Source organism: Anticarsia gemmatalis, chromosome 4 (genome assembly GCF_050436995.1).
Source record: "Anticarsia gemmatalis isolate Benzon Research Colony breed Stoneville strain chromosome 4, ilAntGemm2 primary, whole genome shotgun sequence".
NCBI lineage: Eukaryota > Metazoa > Arthropoda > Insecta > Lepidoptera > Erebidae > Anticarsia > Anticarsia gemmatalis.
The window spans coordinates 8,878,550-8,897,336 of record NC_134748.1 but is presented as its reverse complement, the minus strand read 5'-3'; the positions used below and the strand labels follow the sequence as shown (position 1 = coordinate 8,897,336).

The following is an 18,787-nucleotide window of genomic DNA, read 5'->3' as shown; positions in this document are numbered from 1 at the left end:
AATTAGAATGCAACGTCAAGTTTATGCAACTCATGAATTTTGCATTGTTTTTGTAGTAGAAACAGCGGCGAGTACGGTTGGCTTCATCTCAATTTGATAAGTCGGTATGGAACAATAACAGAAAATTGTAGCACTTAGTTGGAAATGTACTCGAGAGAAATTGCGGTTGCTTTAGAAACTTTATAACATCAAGGACTTGAGGCGCACTTATAAGTGTACCTGACGTACCTGTACCTTATACATTTCTGGATTACAAGGAACGGGCAAATATTTTCTTTCAAAAACGATATATCTGAGTAATCTAACTGATGTAATTAAGCTAAGTGATGACCCTTCTCAGTAGATTGTAGTAAAATAAGTAGGAAGATGCGAAAGTTTTTATACAGTTTTACTATTATGAGTAAAGTTATAATCTTTTGCCTTCTAGCATGCTCCATGTTATAAAGAAGTTAGAAAATATAGAGTAGGTACTACATTTCACATGATCAGTAGGTAACATAGCGGTGTGTGATTCCCAATGGTTCAGTTTTACGAGGTTAATTTGTTTCTGATCCTGTGTACGGATTGGTTTCTTGGAACTCACAAAGTACTGTAGCCTCAAGGGAGTAAGCCAGGGGTAAATAATGTGCGATATTCGATACTACATTTTCCTTGCCCGTGAATATTTGACATAAAAGGTTTGTATAGTATTTTGTGGATCCACTCCTAAGGACTCCTGTCAATCAAATTTGAGTACTATTCAGTAGCGCGATTCTCTAAAGTAGCTTCTATCAAGCTTAGAGACTTTAAAAATTAAAATGTACTGCAAAAATAAATTCTTTGGCGCCAGCTAGAAGCGTTAATCAGATTTTCATACAAAATTTATCGATAGCTAGTAGTAGGTTGTCGATAGTCGATAATTGTGAATTGCGCTACTAACCAAGATAGTTTGAAGCAAACTAGGAACTTAGCCTAAAGTTTCTTGACCCAAGGAAAGTTTTAAAATAAACAGATGTAAAGTAGGGATTTAGGTCTCTGTTATAAATTATTCGGTTAAACACTTCCTACCCATTAAGTATTCATGTACATCATCAGTGAAATCGGAAGGGCGTTTCGTTTGCCTTTGTAGAATATAACGAGCGTAGACATTGACTATTTTTGTGGCACGTTCAGCATTCGCCGCACGCTATGTGCTATGAAAACAATTACATGATTTATGACTGTTTGTCGTTTTAGAAGCGTTGAAAGAACTACTTAATTTATTCATGTATTTGTGAAATTTTGGCAAAGATATGATGTTTGAAGTAGGCACTTCAGAAAGAAAAGAAACAAAGTTATGGAAAAGTCATTTATAATTCTCTAAGAGGCTGTGGCCGTTTGCAGAGTTTTCGTGGCCAAACAAACTTAACTTATTGCAAGGGTTCCACAATTTTGTTATGCTTTAAATTACTTATTCATTCCATAATTTTAACAAAAATAAAAATAAGAGTGTTTACAATATTATACCTAAAACTTCGATCATTCTCTAAAAATACAAGGACGACGTCTAACATAACATTGTCCTTCGTCGATAACTGAAAGCTAATTTAACATTCCATTTACACATTATGGTGTAACAAAGCAACAAAAAAGATTAGACACAGCCATGCTCCATTAATCATTCCTATCAATAACATCGCTACAAAATTAATAATGTATCCGTAGCTTTCAGTTTCGCTACCACGCTCGTGAAGGAAAAACTGTAATCTCTGCCAAGTCGGTCTTCCCACGTGAAAAACGAAAGTCTAGACGTACAGACTACAGTTCTAGTTTCCTATAGTGGACGCGGTAGACAATTGCACAATGGTGATGTTGATTAGCCGTCGGCAGTAGTAGAAGGTGGCAATTAGATGTTGCACACGATGCGACCAAGTGAAAACAATGAAATTATGACCGCTAATAGAGCTTATCTGCTCGTACCATTGTAAGCAGTTTACAAGTTCACTGGCTAAGCTAAGATATCGCCTAACGATTGGATATCTTGATCGCTACGTTCGAGTTCAATGATTCGATGTTTTGTCGTTCCTACTTTATTATATCTTTAGTATATTGCTTTTTGGACAATTCAATCTTTGATAGTATATGAAATTGGAGATTTGACTAAGTATTTTTCTTTGTTCAAATCTTATTCTCGAATTTATTCCAGATTATAATGGATTTCTCAATTATTTAAGATTTTAGCTCTCTTTACCGTTTCTCAAACGCTGTCTTTTAAACAATTTGAAGAATTGCACGTGTATTAAAGTAAGCGTTAATCCACTTACATTTCGTGAATTGCTCAAGCACGAACGGCAAAGAAATATGTGCAGTAATGGATGATACGAAGAAACGTGGATAAATTGTTCTTATGTCAGTATTATGACAGCGACTATGTTACCACAACACTAGTGCAATGCTACTGTTATTTAATGAAATCCTTGCATGGTTCATACATGTGTTTTGTCTTTATAAAATTTAGCTATTTTTCTGATTAATTAAGAATGAAATCGTTGAAAGTAAACTTTATTCCGAATTCCTAGTTACTCAGAGACTTTATCCTTAACTAGCTGACCCGCGCAACTTCGCTTGCGTCACGTAAGAGAGAATGGGTCATAATTTTTCCCGTTTTTGTAACATTTTTCGTTACTACTCCGCTCCTAATAGTCGTAGCGTGATGATATATAGCCTATAGCCTTCCTCGATAAATGGGCTATCTAACAGTGAAATAATTTTTCAAATCGGACCAGTAGTTCCTGAGATTAGCGCGTTCAAACAAACAAACAATCAAACAAACTCTTCAGCATTATAATATTAGTATAGATAAGAATAGCTTTGGTGACAACAATCTACTGCTTATTTATTTATTTGTTTAGACTTTAGTATAATCTCGGAATCCCTTGACAAGCTGGGTTAATGGGTTAACAAAAGAATATATCTCGAGGATCATATGCTGAATATGCTGAATACATTAATATGAAGAAAACACTCTTGCTTTCCAAGAGTATTTTCGTATCATTAACGGGTACAAAGCAATAATATTATCGTTCATCTCCCAAGAAGTAGTAACATAAAGTACGATAATATTGGTGTGAATCTATTTCAGTTCCCTTTCGAGTAGTGGTCAACGTGCCGTTTATAGTATAAACAACAGAACATCATATGTGGGGCTCGTGTCAGTCCCTTCCGCGGCGTCACGTCAGGCGAATGTTAAATAATAGCTGTAGGGTGCGGGACGTTGCCCTTCGCGCTTCCTACCTTCGTTCACTGATTTTGTCCTGTTAGTACAAACTGCTAAAAACAACCGGCCTCGAAAATAATTGATTTCATAATATTTTTAAGTAGGTAGGTAAGTACTAAGTTAACAGTAAATTTTCCGGTCAACTACGTTCGCGCTAATGCAAGTATACATTTCGCTAGCTACTTACTCAGAATAGAGCGAGTGCGAACATGAAAGTACAATAATATATAACTCTTTAATCGCTTCCAGGTTCTGAAGTTCGTCCGGAGCTAATCCCGAAACTTGCCGTCGTTCTATCGAGAAAGTTGTGCACTGTATCGCTCGTTCCAGAAGTAATACACAGAAGCGTCGGTGTCGTGAGCTTGATTAAATAATACCGTGGACTGTTACGTGAAATCTCGAGTGATCTCCGGATCGCTTGTGTGACTGTTCAGAAACTTAAGTGTGAACTTCTCCTCCGGTTCTCCGGAGGTGTGAAAAGATCGTCAAAATCGCCAAAGTGTCTCCCATAAAGTTGTCTGCGATGGACAGTAACTCGGTGTCTCCGATGCCGGAGCTGGCGCCCATAGCGGAGTTCGACAAGTCTCCGCCGTCGCCGCCCAACGAGGAGGTGCCCATGGACGACCTGCCGCCGCCGCCCGCCACCATCTCCGGCTCGCAGGCGGATGGAAAGAAAATTAAAGTGTAAGTACCCACATTCAAGTTTCCATTACGCCATTTTTGCATTATCTAACGCGATGTACTCACAAGTCACTACCAACATTTCTTTGGCGTTGATGTCGATTTACGCAAGTTAGATTGTTTGAAATGTCAGCGTGAAACGTAACAAGTAGTTTGAACTAGCCAGTATTTTATAGGCATCTAAATGTAAAGGCGAACATATATTTTGATATTCTTAAAATTTCATCTTAGGTCTAACAATGAAATAAGATAAATGTTTTAACGCTTTCTGTTTTAACGATTAAGGCAAGTCTGTAAAAGAAATCAAGAAGAAGTTTACTATCAACTTACGCTTGTAACAGGATATTATGACTGTCTATGTTTAGGTATTATAACAGAGTCATTGGAAACAAGATCAGACCCAGGATAATCCATCTTGTTGGAAGTAAAATCAACGTTTTTCGAGTCTTGACTGAAACAAATTCACGTAACTTCTGTCGTTTTGGGTTTTATGTCTTTTTTAAGAGACTGGACCATGCATCATTAAAAAAAAAAACATTTTATTGTGTTGTAGTTAACTGATCTAAATTAATAACTTTAATCAAAAATGTAGAGACGTCCCCATTAAAAAATTTAACCATAAAATCGTAGGAAATTATGTTTTCTTAATAAAAATAAACAAGACTTAGATGTAAGCATCCAAAATACACGCGTACTTATTTATGTAATTCGACGTGAGTACATGTATTTACATTCGGTATTGGATATTCAAAGGGCGGTCGGAGTTTTCGTAATACCGATTTTAGATGTTTCTTAGCCGTTGTTTCAGTTACATTTTATTTGGTATCGGAAATACCGGGCTGGTAAATAACTAAGGAGTTTCAATATACGCTGATATTGATTTTCTAAGAACTCTTTCCAATCCCTCCGGTTAAGTGCTCAGCTACACATGTCGGAACTATCGTTGTAAAAAGGTCGGGTTTACATGTATTTAAGAAAACTACTCCTGGATTATCGAGGGTCAGATTTGGAATTAAATTTCGTGAAGCCCGTATTATAGTCTGCCAACTTAGCGAAGAGCCTTGTTTAGGTGTTTGAGTGGTAGAGGTATGAAGAATTTAGAATGTCATTCACCCGTAGATTTACGCAGGGCTGTGTTTGTTACAGCTTTTTTTTTTTGAAAATATACCTAAATCTCAAGATTCGTCGTGCAAACCAAGGTTTTCTACTAAGTTGTCGCACTATAGTAACTGTTATGTTTACTTGAATTGAGAATATTTGGTAGAGCGGATATATCTTTGTTGTTCTCCTGTTTCCTTATCTGGTTTATCCCACGAGTATTAGTAGATCCCTGACCTAGAGTCCAATCCCTCTTGTAATTGAAACTACGTATTGTACCGCGCTCTCAGTTCACTATTAAGTATGAGATTCTTCTCCATAGCAAACCTTAGTGAATGATAATTGTATACGAGTAACCCCCGGTTTCTGAGGTACATTTAGCGGTAGTTAATCTATTCAATAGCGTTAAAACTCATATAAGAAAAACGCTATTGAATAGATAAAGTACCTTTAAAAGTACTCAGAAAGCGGGGGTAAGTGCCCTAAATTAAGGTTTAGGGCTATTGCAATAGAAAAAAGACGACTCTACATAGCAAAAACTTGTAATTGACTACTTGTAGAGCATACTCTACGATATAATAGTACTGTTGACAGTAATTTTGTCATCATCTTGTCATTTCAAATGTGTCATTCCAAAATCCACTTGAACTTACGGGTCTGTCTGCATAAACAGCGCGCTACATCAGCTCGTATATAGCAAAATTACTATAATAGAGTCATTTTATGGATATCGATGATGCTGTCATCTAACGGCAGAATACAGACATGTTTCGTTAAGCCTAGATCTTCAGTTCGATACATGCGCTGTGTGAAAGTCAATAACAATCGTTGAGCGTCCGAGTATAAACGTAGTTCCGACACTCGCTACTAGGTGGCGCTACTTGTATCATATAGAAAGTCATGCACTGTGGTTCAATGAAACCAATTCTTAGAACTTAAATTACATTGTTATTTACCTGATGTGTTCATTGAATTTTATATCATGTTTCATAAAATCATACTGAATGAAATTTTCAATAAAAATTTGTCCCTTTCTTTCGAGTACACAGTTATAATTGGTGATCTCTGTCTCACGCGAAAGACTGGTTAGGCCGAAGTAGGGCGCTTGCGGCGTCCGGACCGGAGTCGAGATCTCAGAGAGTGGCGATACGCACCTCGCGGAGAAACATGCTCATGTGACAGATTGCCGCCAATACTGTTTGAATTTCGAACTTTAATATTTTTTTCGAACGATTGTGCTTGTGTTCTGTGTGGAATATTTGTCATTTGGTTTTGACCAGTGTTTTCTTGATTTTCTTGTGAGGTTTTACTGAAGATATGGCGCGAGGAAAGAGTCAAAAGTACGTATTTATTTATTTTAAATTTATTTCAGTTAAAGGTACATAACTGGGGACATAACTTTTACCGAATTAAAAATGTTACAAAAATAAAATTATATTGCTACGACAAGTTATTATACAAATAAATTACAGATATTATAATATTTTAATAAATAAAGTTATCTCTTAAATTTCACATTTGTACTGCTACGAATTTGTTGCGTATGCGCATAAATGATAGTTAATTAATTTGATGATAGCCCAGTCCTGTTTTTCGGGTCCTTCTAAGATAAGGTTATAGAGCAACTTGAAACATTCAATTTAATTTATTATGCATGCTTATTTATTAATATTAAAAGAAACTTCGTTTCTCTTTTCACCTTAGTAGTTTCGCTAAAGAAATCTGATATAAAGAAAAGTTATAGTTCATGAATGGAGATAAGTATTTCGAGGTAGAAGAGTAGCAATTTACATTAATATTCAGTTACAGCTCAGAGTTTACCGATAATCCAGTATTAAGGCTCTACTAAGCGTGTACTGCTCTTACTAATATCCGAATTATGTAAATCGTACTCTATCACCTATAATCTCGCTATATTGTTTTAGTAGAGAGAAAGTTTATATGAAACATAAATTACAAGCAGACAGGATAATTGATAGGGTGACCATACGTTGTGAGAACGGTAATAGCACGGGAAGTCCGCAATTACGCCACTTTATTGACTAGTAGCACAGACTAGCACTAGCAGCTACTCCGTGTAAGGTTGCCGTTAAGTTGACCATGTTTTTAGTAACACAGGGATGACAAAAAATATTCATGTCGTCTAGACGATAACGGTTCCTACGGCTTCCGTTGATTTTATCTCTATATTTTAATTGCGAGGCTCGGAAAGACGTTTAATTGATCGCCGGTTCATTTGATGAGATTTTTTATCGTGTAGCTACAAAATAGCGTAAGATTACTTATTATTGTGTCAAAAAACCGTACAATAGAGCTATTATTAGCTTCAGAAAATGTTGATTGACGAAACAGTTCGGTTTGAACATTAGATACGGGTGTATTCGTCCTCCAAGTGTTATCTTATTAATCGAATAATTCGCCGAGTGGGTCGCACAGGGAGCTCTGGTGAGGCCGGGTGCCACGGAGCGGGCCGCGCTGCCGCTCAGGAAATGGAACGAAATTGACGCTGTTTATTACAGACGGGAGACATGACACCGTGAGATGAAACACCGCTCTACAACGATCTAATTCGTTTAACGTTGTGGTTCTAACAACGCTTCTGTGTTTAATCAACCAAGTTTTTAGCAGCCTATTGTATTTAGTGCAGGTTATACCTGATTAGCTATTAACCCTTACACATTACCATCAAACCAGGCATCATTGATTTTTTTTTATTCTCATATCGTAGACTTATTTCATAGTTATTAGTTTAAAACAATGATCTTAAAAGTCACTTTCCATTCAAGTGTGTCTGAACCGAAGCTTGGTATTTTTAATTTCGTTTTCAGGCTTCATTTATTCAGTGGCCTTCACGGAAATCTTTTCGTGGAAGTAAACACAAGGCTGTGACGTGTTTTCAAACACAACACATGACACTTAATGTAAATATTGTCTCTCTCTATGTTACATATTCGGTTGCGCTGTCTATAATTAGTTACGCAGTACATGCTTTACAGTACATTATTCTAGAATATTCATATTTCTTGCAAATTGGTACATTGGTTTCGTCCCTGAGTATATGCGTTTGACTAATAAGTAAAGAGAAGTGATCATGCACTAGTATACGTTTCTGTAGATATTTAAAAGCCTCTATCTTTACATTATAAAAATACTAGAGGCCGCCCGTGACTTCGTCCGCGTGGAAACCCTTCCCGTGTAAATCCTCATCCCTCGAGAACTCCGGGATAAAAAGTAGCCTATGTGTGATTCTGAGTCTTCAGCTACCTACATACCAAATTTCATCGTAATCGATTCAGTAATATTTGCGTGTAAGAGTTACAAACATCCCTACATTCATACTAACAAACTTTCGCATTTATAATATTAGTAAGATGGAACCAACAACTACTCTATTCATTGCAGTTCTTAATCGCCTTACAAGCCGAAGGATATAAAATATTATAGTAAAACTTATCAGCAGTCTTGTTGAACGGAATAAATATAAAATGACTACTTAAGTATGGCATTTCCTGTACCATTAACCGGTCGAGTGCTACCTTTCTAATGAACGTTAGAAAATTACTACTAAGTACAACTTTATAAGCATTGAGTTAGATTGACCCTGGATATGATATGAAAAATATTGTAAAGGTTGCGAGCTTGTATCACGAGTTACCGTGCACTCGTGTGTAATAAATCTTTTAACATTTACAAGTATTTTATATCCCTTATGAGTCATTTTAACTTAATAATGTATTGATTCTGGTATCTCCTATAAAAAAGTTGAATTTTAAAACAGTCCATTTAGGACGCTACATTTGTTATAGTCAGTATTTTTTCATTTTGCAGTAACTTCTACTTGCGGCTTTGTAAGCGTGAACAGATTTATCTGGGTAAAGAGTATCGTATGTGTGAATCTAGGGTATAAACTATCAGAGTGCCAAATTCCATCAAAATACATTCGGTAGTTTTTATGTGAAGGAGTAAGAAACATAGGTACCGACGTACATACATACATTTATTCTCACAAAGTTTAGCATTTATTCATATTGTTAGGATATTATTTCAAATGTCACTGTGGAAGAGGTATGTATACATACGTATATAGTAGGTAGGTATATATAAAATAGGTGTAGTCAGTGAGACAGGTTGTTGTATAACGCGGTGGGTTGGAAGCGGTGTCGTCCGCAACGAGCGCGCGACCGCCAGATCCCGTCTGACAACACATTTGCTCTGATTTATTGCGGAAGCCGAGCCTTGCCTACCACAGACGTGAACCTATCTCTTTATCTCTTCATGACCACTTATGATTTATTTCAACACCCCACTATGCAACCTGCACACTAATGTTACTAATGTTTAGTAGTTTCAGAAATTTGCAACAATTTTGTTGGTAGTTGAAATATCCGGATTTCAATTATTGCTTCAACTGCAATTAATCAAACCAAAATACTCATTGACTGCAATTTTATAAACTGGTTTTGCAAATACTATGTTTAATTTTCAATTTGCTTCTACATTGAATTGTTAGCTAAATAATATCAATCACGTCTGGCCGGTTGTATTACCTTGACAAAATTAATGTAAAATTAATTGTTTGTGAAACTTAATGAATGGAGACCTCGTGTTCGTATTACGTGTATCTAAATACAATTATGAAATATTTCGCGCTATATCTAACATTATGTTACAATGTGTAAGAAGGAAATAGTTTCTGATTATAATATCAGTAATAAATTGTATGGTACACTTTCACGTAATCGCTACCGCAAGACTACGCAACAGTTTATGACCATACCAGTTAGCATTACTAAACTACTCAATACTGTCAGTGTTTACTAACAAAATTGCATAGAACTTACATTCCAAATAACATACAATATTTATAAACGCTTTGTCGTAAATTTTCTGTTTATTTAAACTATTTATCCGGTAAAATGCAGACAGAGGGCCACCCGACTTGAAATGAGGCCCAAATGAATATTTAACGAAACAAATTAGGATTCAATTCAGTTGCTTAACCGATTTAAACACCTGTTTACCTAGGTTTGTGTCCGGTGTTTTACAGTTTCAAATATATTTCATCGTTTGTTTGAATGATCTTTATAATTTCGCTTGTCGGGAGAGCTGCTTTAGAAAATGTTCTTTAGTGCAGTTTTCATTTACAATACCTATGGACGGTTCCATCACCTCTGTTTAAGAACATTAGTAGTCACTTTATCTATTAGAGAGTTATCTGACACTGGCCCTGATGATGGCAGAAAGTATTGGTCTCCTACATGGTATTTTTTAGTTTCAATAAAGCATGGTAATCTGTCCCTGTATGTGCGTGTATCGTTATAACACTCATGGTGAATTAATGATATCGAATCGAGCGCATCAAACCATCACTTTCTTTTTAATTTCTCAAGTTCAATTCGTGTGTCAAACATACAAGCGCATTCTTCGATTGTAAACCTTATTATTTAGGAGCAAAAGTTGAAAATGTATTTGTGTATAACCAGAAATATAACATCAAAACAGTGCACACGGTTACAGCCTTTATTTCCGATTGGGTAATAATCAGAATAGCTTATTTGTGGTATTTGGTTTAAGTACACTGTATGTGAGTCGTTGTCACGTTTTCCAGCGGCTTGAATGATAGGGGGACGAACAGAAGCCGGTAATGGTCGTGCTCGTCACGTGAGGGGGGTGGTCGCGCAATTACTGCCGCGCTGTGTTCGTCGTCGGTGACAAGTTATCAACTACAGATACCATCAGATATGCTCCATTACATGCAGGATTTTTAAAAAGTTACCTCACTTATTTTTCTCCATAAATAATTTATTAGGTACCTTTACGATAGAACCTTATATTAAAATGGTTCTTTCAGAAGTCAAGACCACAAACGTAACAATTTTAAGATTAACAACGTAACAATATTATGTATTTCTTTCTGACTTTCTCAACAAAATATTTGTGTTAACTTTCGACTTTCTTTGTAATTATTGCAAAATATATTCTTTTAAAAACTCTAAGAGTGGCGGATACATTTTAAATGTTACTAGATAAGCTAAGTGGAGCACGTATAGTAATTGTACCGTTTGAAACTGCAATCTCGGTTCTCAGACTGTTAGGCCCTCGGAGTATTAAGACGGACATCTGTCATTGCACCAGACCTTGGTCCACAATGTATTGTATCCTCCTCATAAACGGAGACTCCCACTCGCGCACTCTCGCAACGAATCATTTCATATTTATTTAACATCCATTTGTATTAAGCCGTTTGAACATAGAAGTTTGAAGATGAGCATTTTAATTGGGTTTGAATTGCGTGTTGCTGTTTAGACCAAACTAGATTTCAAGAGCGTTTCAATTGTGTATGTCGTAAAATATAAGCGCTAAGTCAAATAGTCTGGAAATGAATTTAATTAATGGTCTTGAAGTATTTATCAAATTATAAAAACACTGAATAGTTTATAAATATTAATACTTGGAAAATAAGCCGTCTGATTCCAATAACAAGAATTTAAATTATGTTCGACTCGTGGCTTACGGGGAAACATTTTATAATAATGGCTTTTATGACACGTGTCTCTACTTTACAATAAAGGTAAAGTAAATAGTCGCAATTGTATAGAAAGTCTTGTGCTTCCGCCCTTGAACGCTTTTTCGCTTTTCATTATAAATTGTTCGTTCTCTATAAACAAAATAAATTAGGCACTTCTAAGTATTCCAATTAAAAAGGTAAACCCATCGGTTTTTTGATTACGAAATTGTACTCTCTTTTTGAACCAAAAGTGAAATATTTGTGAAATCTTTAATTAAAACACGATCGAGCAAAACTGTGAGTTTCGGAGAGCAAAATAATTTACTTTCACCGTTGGCTGATTTTGAAGGAACCCTCAAATGCTTTAAAATAAACCTCTAAAAGATAAATCCGACAAGCTGGCTTCTTTGTTCCACTTTTGTAGTACTGTAGTCGCGCAATTAAGGCGTTTTTATAAAAGTCCGTCAAGTAGAAATAAAACTCGTCTGCGGAGGAATATTACGATATTCCGTATTCAAATATCTTGGTTCGCGCTGACAATGGCGTCTGGGTGCAATTTGAAAAGAGTGCAACACGAATATAAAAGAAAGGATTTGACGCACCTTCAGATGCATAGTTTTGTTTGAAATGCAATTCTGATTTATTAACTTTTAGGTACCGCTGCGTTATTTATAGACATTGAATATAAATAGTTCAAATTTATCCAGTACACTTAATCAAGTTTCGAATTCCAGAGGTGTATTGGACTTTTATATGCACGCACCTTCTTGCTATATTTCATTTCGTAATGTGGAATGACGATACAATTTACTAAAGGTTCACTTGAATCGCAGAGTGAGCAAGCCTGAGAAACGGCATCTGGCAGTTATAAGTTTTCATCCTCGTTTTCTATTATATGGGTCTGTGGAGGGGGGCTGGGAGGTAGACAGGAATCGACTCTCAGACTTTTCCGGAGCGTTGTGTCCGACAGCCGTTACGAAGTCGTTGACAAGCGGAAAAACTGCCGGACGAATGTCGTACGTAGTTAACTTTTATGACAAGGTAATTTGTGCGTAGCCGTGGGCATGCACGGGGACCAAGATTTATTTTTGATCGGTGCTTCTCCATTTTCTTATAACGTTTGATCTGATCCGAAGAAACGTTTTATGAAATGAAATTATTTTTCGTTTTTAAGGTGTCTTTTTTTTTTCTTCGCTCTAATGCATTTTTAAGTGTCCTTTCATCAATAAAATAAGATACATGGAAATGTGCGCACATAAAAACGACCAACAAAATGAACCATTACTGGAATTATATTACGAAAGGAGATGTAAAACAGTTAAATGGAAACAGTCTTGTATGAGCGCATGCCGCATACTCTTGATGAAGTAATAAATATTATGTTACGTTCATATGCACGATAAACGAGAAAGGCAAAAAGACATAAAAGCCACAGACGGCCGACGGGCCGGACTCTTCAATTGAAACATACACATAATACCTTTTTATACTTGGCAATGGCATGTTCATATTGTTGTAAAGTTTTCAGTGAAACTTTTTTATTAATTAATTTGTTAATTTACGTGGACATCGTTGACGTGACATCTTTAATTATTACGATCCACAAGAGAGGTATAAACGGCTCTATTTTAAAAACATGTTAAACGGAGACGGTTATTGAATTAGTTTTTCTATTATTTTAAGTTTTCAAATTGATAAAGTAGCCAGAATAGAGCGAACTACTGATCACTTAAAATCATTTTAATGACTTTTACTTCGACATGATTTTAAACCGTCTAACAATGCAACCAGGAATATATGTGTGCGTTAAATTAATTTCGAATTTCACCGATACATCATATTGGTCCCACGGCGCGTCGGTGTTGCTTTAATTGGTAGAGCATCCGTCGGTTCATTAGTAAAGCGATCAATTTGCGTCCGTCTGTCTCCGTGCCAACTGCACTTGTACCTTACCATGTAAGGTGAATGACCTTTAACGTTTACGTTGCATTACACTTACACAGCTTGCATTATGCAACCGTTTTAGAATTTGCTACTTTTTAACGCTTATATAAACTCTATACAAAGTGGAGTCAGAAAGTGTTGTCTAAGATTCTTCTGATCAATTATTTTGGTCTAGAAACAGGTTGTTTGGAATAGAAAATAAGGTTTTTTTTTTCCTACGACTAAGTAATTCACAGAAACACAACAATAACTTAAATATTCATAATATTGATAAACTTTTTGTTTACTATTATTAAAATGTTGTTCGTAAACAACGACATTCTGCATCATATTATGATATTTGACGCTTAAAGTACATATTCACGTCATAGTTTTCTATTTACGATATCATCGGAGAAGGCTCTCCAACACTTTCATTGTCACCTTTCGCGTGTTCTCTAAACGAGTATACGATAGACGTTTAACCACTTTTCTTATTATAATTTATTTTGTGGTTTTACTTGCTTTCTCATTGTTATACTTATAATAAGGCTATTAATAAAGCTGTATGCTTTTTTAAAGAAAAGAAGGATGATACTTTGATGATACTTTCATTACGCTTTCTCGGTGCTTGGCTTGACTATTCTATTCTCTGGTCTTTCTTGATTATTTAAACTAAGGTAAAATATATGATTCAATAGGTATTAGGTATTATCTATTTTCATAATCAATCAACATACCTATATAGAACTCTTCCGTTACTGACTGACTAAAGGACAACTCACAGCCGAAACTACTGAGCGTAGAAAATGGAAAGTTGGTATGAAGATTCTTTAGGAAGTGTAGAGAGAGCACTAAGAGGATTTTTGGAAATTCCCCCAGAAGGAGGAAAAGGGCAGGAAAATCTTTTATATGAAAGAACTGTAATAAAAAAATGTGAAAACGGGAATAGAAAAGTCCACGCGGACGAAGTTGCGGGCGGCCTCTAGTATCCTATAAAAATATCCTATATTATTATTAAGTCGAGATTTCTATATTAAGAAAGGGGTAGATGTGTAACAGTCAGGTGCGTAGTACACATGGGTTGCAATACGACTAGATGTATGAACTTCGAATAAACTTGCGCGTTCTTTATTATTTGCTCAACACCATGGAAACAATGCGTGATTTTATGTACGCACATAAATAAGTTGATTTTAATCAACCATTGAGATAGAGTTACGGAAACAGAACATAATCTATTAATCGCCTCTCGAATATGATTAATCGGTTAAGATATCATCTTCGCACATCTTCCTATATTGTCTTATAGTGATCTATTTCTAGATCTATATAGACGATAGAACTTGTTTTGCCCGAATTCGTATCTTGAATACTGACGCATAGTACATATTATTTGAGAGTTATCAATTGATATACATCGACCTCGTTGAAACAATTACATCGCTCTCATTTGTCGTTTGTACGAATATTTACTGTACTTGTGTGCACAGTTTTACTAATTGATGTTCCTTGCATTGTACTATTATTTATTATTACACGAACTCGTTACGATGTTAGCACGATCTAATAGAATATGTATCATTAAGTTAACGATTTGTCGGAGCCTAGTTAGTTTAACTACTGTTTTCGTTAACTTTATTTCAACCTTAATATGAGATTTTAGAATAGAAACCATTTTACGTTACTTTTTCATTATGACGGTTATTGCAAATTAGATTTATAAATTCAAAAAATGTGGAAGTTGCCTGCCTGGCAAAGATATAATACCTTTGCGTGCAATATCTATTAATCTTTTTTACGTCCTTACAAGTGATTATACCACACAAAATTGGATTTTTATTTTAAACAGTGACTCTACATTGTTTAACTGCGGTACTTTCAGTCTAGTGAAGCTTAAATTGTATTACTATTATTTATTATTATTAATAGCCTTACTATTACTTACTGCTGTTTAGTTATCTAGTATGTACTTACATAGACAGTTTGATAACTAGTGGAAAATTACTAAACTCATAACGTCACCACAAGTTTTTGACTCTACCTAATAATTCTATAAAAAAGTATGTATATCTGCAAGCTGCAGTTCAACTAAAGGGTTTTATTTCGGTTTATTTATAGATTTTTACGCTTGTATGCCCAAATTCTTAATTATAGCCGGTACAAGGTAGTTAAGTGTTAGCCTTCTATCAGGCATTATTCATAAACATGCATTGGAGCGGAACATTGCCGAATTACGGACATCGTTGTGACAGGTCTCGCCGTTACTACAACAAAATTAATTTCGCTTCGTTAACACACTGGACCGACACGACGACGCGCTAGTTAACTCAATAAATGAATATCTAAAAGCGGCAAATTATTTATCTCCGTAAGGGGAATCAATGTCGTTTATATCTCGCAGTATTCCCGGTATAGCGAATAGTCAATTGGACGTGCGAGGAGACCGAGGAGACCGAGGAGAGCGTCCCGTCGACAATTTGCATAAATTGATTGCACGCCACGGGCTGGCGGCGGGTCGCGGGCTGGCGGCGCGTCGCGGACGGGCGCGAGGTGTGCGCGGGCGCTCGTGGGCCGCCCGGCGCTGCCCGGCCGCCCGCAGTCGCGCGCCCAACCGACCGACTGATACACGTTCACCCGTAATGTTTAATTACATCCTCGCCTGGCGTAATTGTCGGTCAATTTAACACTTTTTCAAGCCAATTGCAAATTTTCTAAATCGAGCGTCAGTCCAGTGTCGAGTCGGTCGCGGTCCCGTGCACGTCCGCGCACCGATTGATGGCACCGCTTGTGACCACTACCCGGCGTCCTGTGCGGTTATCCAGTGAATAACCGATGTTATAGTGATATCGCCTTCAGTACTGTGTTATAAGTATTAGTTTCCTCTAGTCAGTCGTCGTCACAATGCGTCAGAGATACCAACTGAAGCAGAGACCGTATGTATATAGTTTATCTACAGCGGTATAGATAAAACAAAAAGCTCCCTGCATACACTTGACCCGTTGACCGTTTTGTTTGACGTGACTAAACATGTTGTTATTGGTGATATATTCAAATGCAATACGTGCAAATGATTACAAATGCCTGTATAGAATACAATAAGTAGAAAGCTACAAATAGTTCTGAACAATGGAATTCCTTACGCGCTTCGAAACTAGATAACACGATACTGAGGCGGGTAGTTGTTGTATCAAGATTTAGTTGTTTTATTTATATGATATAACATCACTTGAGCATTTCTAAGAATTTAAGAAAATATAGGGACACTTATTTAGTTGTGAATTCAGCTAGACGCAGACTTGATTCCGTTGAAATTTGGACGTTTCAGTAGAGTTGCAAACAGCGGAGTTTGTTGAATGTTTTGTAATATGAAACATTGTTTGACGGAAAACTTCGTCGGGTGTGCAAACAATAATTGTCTTGTTTCAAAGCAAAACTGCTTCGTATGCCGCGTTTAAACTACGAACATTTGCAACGTTGTATTTACATCAAAACTTGTGTTGAACACACATCTGCTTCAAGCTCTCTGCTCTATTATCTTGTTTATGTGTATAATATAAATTACTGTTATCTTTCTTTTCCAGGTAAGTCATCTTTCAGCGCGAAGATAAAGTAAGATAGATGAGTAAGCAAACAAGTCTTTGAATCAACGTGTCTATCATCATTGTGGATTTTTGTATAGATAACACTGCCGTCTAACGATAGACGTTATGTAAGTGTTATATTAGGTACAGGAGATGCGGAGTGCAGTTTTAGTTGTTCTTATACGACAGTACAGACGGACAAGCAATTAGGTTTCTCAGATGTTCATCAAGCGGTTGATATTAACCAAGACAGGAAGCACGTAGGCCTCAATGATACAGATTGTGCGTTGCGTCCGGGTAACATGCTTATTAAGTAAGTTACCATATAATTTGACAAGATTCTATCAAAAAAGTTCTTGCAACTTGCGAGCCAACAACTTAAATTATACTTAAATCACTAGTATTACGTCGTGTTTAGTTTTACGAGAGTTGTGCATTGTTAATGTCACGTCTGATGGTCTGATGAGTTCAAACTAAAACAGTCGTCATTCGCATAAAGTGACCTTAATTGTTATGTATGCGTGAATTTTGTCATACACCTAGTATAAAGGACGGTGCTACGTATGAATTAAAACAAATAGCTTTATCCTATATGCATGTAGGTTAGATATTAGATAAGGAACCAATGCTTTTGTCGCTATTGATAAGATATACGAGTACAAAACATAGTTAAATTCGGGATAGATAATTGGCACTTGAATCATGCTTTAATAAAACATTATCACATAATGGGAAAGGCTACAGACAATCGCATGTAAGTATATAGCTTTACATTGCTTCGTCTTTGCTAGACTCGTACGGTATGCTAACATAGTCGAGGCGGGAGTGTTCAATCCACTTTTGATCATCCTTTGATCGGTTGTAAAGGCGAATGTTAGACTAAAGTCAAATTTCATCTGAATTAAAAACACCCTTTTCCCTTGTGAGTAGTTAGTCATTTGAAGGTTTCTGGTGGAAGCAAATGAATAACGTAATAAAAGTTTGTAGGGATCGCAGCAAGTGGCCTTGTCTGATCTCTGCCTAACTAAACAGCATGATTCTAATAATACTCTCATAATTCACATAAATGTTAGAGAAATTGGGCATGAAGTCTTTTATTACACTTATTCGTCCACAGTAAATAATGGTAATTAGGTAATCAAGTACCCTGTTCCCAAGTCCGTGAGTTTCTTTGTTTCCTGATTGCTCGTTGGTAAGCCTGACACGTCACCTTACTTTATTTATGAGGCCAGCCATCAATTGGACTATCAAACGAGACGAGAAAGGCACCGATCGTTACTTTGAGTTACTTAAAACTGTATAATGGGTTACCCACATTGGAATGGATCGGGTGAAGGAAATTTTTAAAAAGGATTTTTTTTGAAAAAAAAAAAAGGAAATTTTTCATGGAAAAATATCACCGATTCTACTATCTTACCGAAAATTGCACGTTTTAGTTATATCCTTCTTTAGAATTTTGACGCAGTTTTCTGGTATTTTCTTGTACTTGGATATTTAGATCAGCTATTTACAAATAATACACGAACAATGTGCTTGTTTTTAGTCATCCAATTCTTATCTCATTAGTTCCTCTCTTATAGCATGACGCTGACGGGCGCTAGGTATGCAAATATTTACATTTGAATAATAACATTCCTAGATTTTGAGACAAACAATATATCGGAGGTTGTGTTGAACAGGTCATTTCAGAATAGGCACATTTTCTAGAATCTTTATTGCTGTGTTTCTAATTGAAATTTAAATTCAAATTATCCTTTA

General features: G+C 36.1%; 1 protein-coding gene across 4 annotated transcripts in view; it reads left to right on the top strand.

The window, feature by feature from the left end:
* Positions 1-18,787, top strand: part of LOC142972458 (plasma membrane ascorbate-dependent reductase CYBRD1-like) — a 63,355-nt gene that overhangs the window by 7,613 nt on the left and 36,955 nt on the right. For 2 of the 4 annotated variants that reach the window (XM_076113600.1, XM_076113599.1), the window contains exon 2: positions 3,485-3,919. In XM_076113600.1, the coding sequence (XP_075969715.1) occupies positions 3,759-3,919 (161 nt within the window). In that variant the 5' untranslated portion in view covers positions 3,485-3,758. Of the gene's footprint in view, positions 1-3,484; positions 3,920-6,130; positions 6,355-16,038; positions 16,382-18,787 lie in introns of those variants that run through there. The other 2 variants (XM_076113602.1, XM_076113601.1) reach the window with 2 other exon arrangements.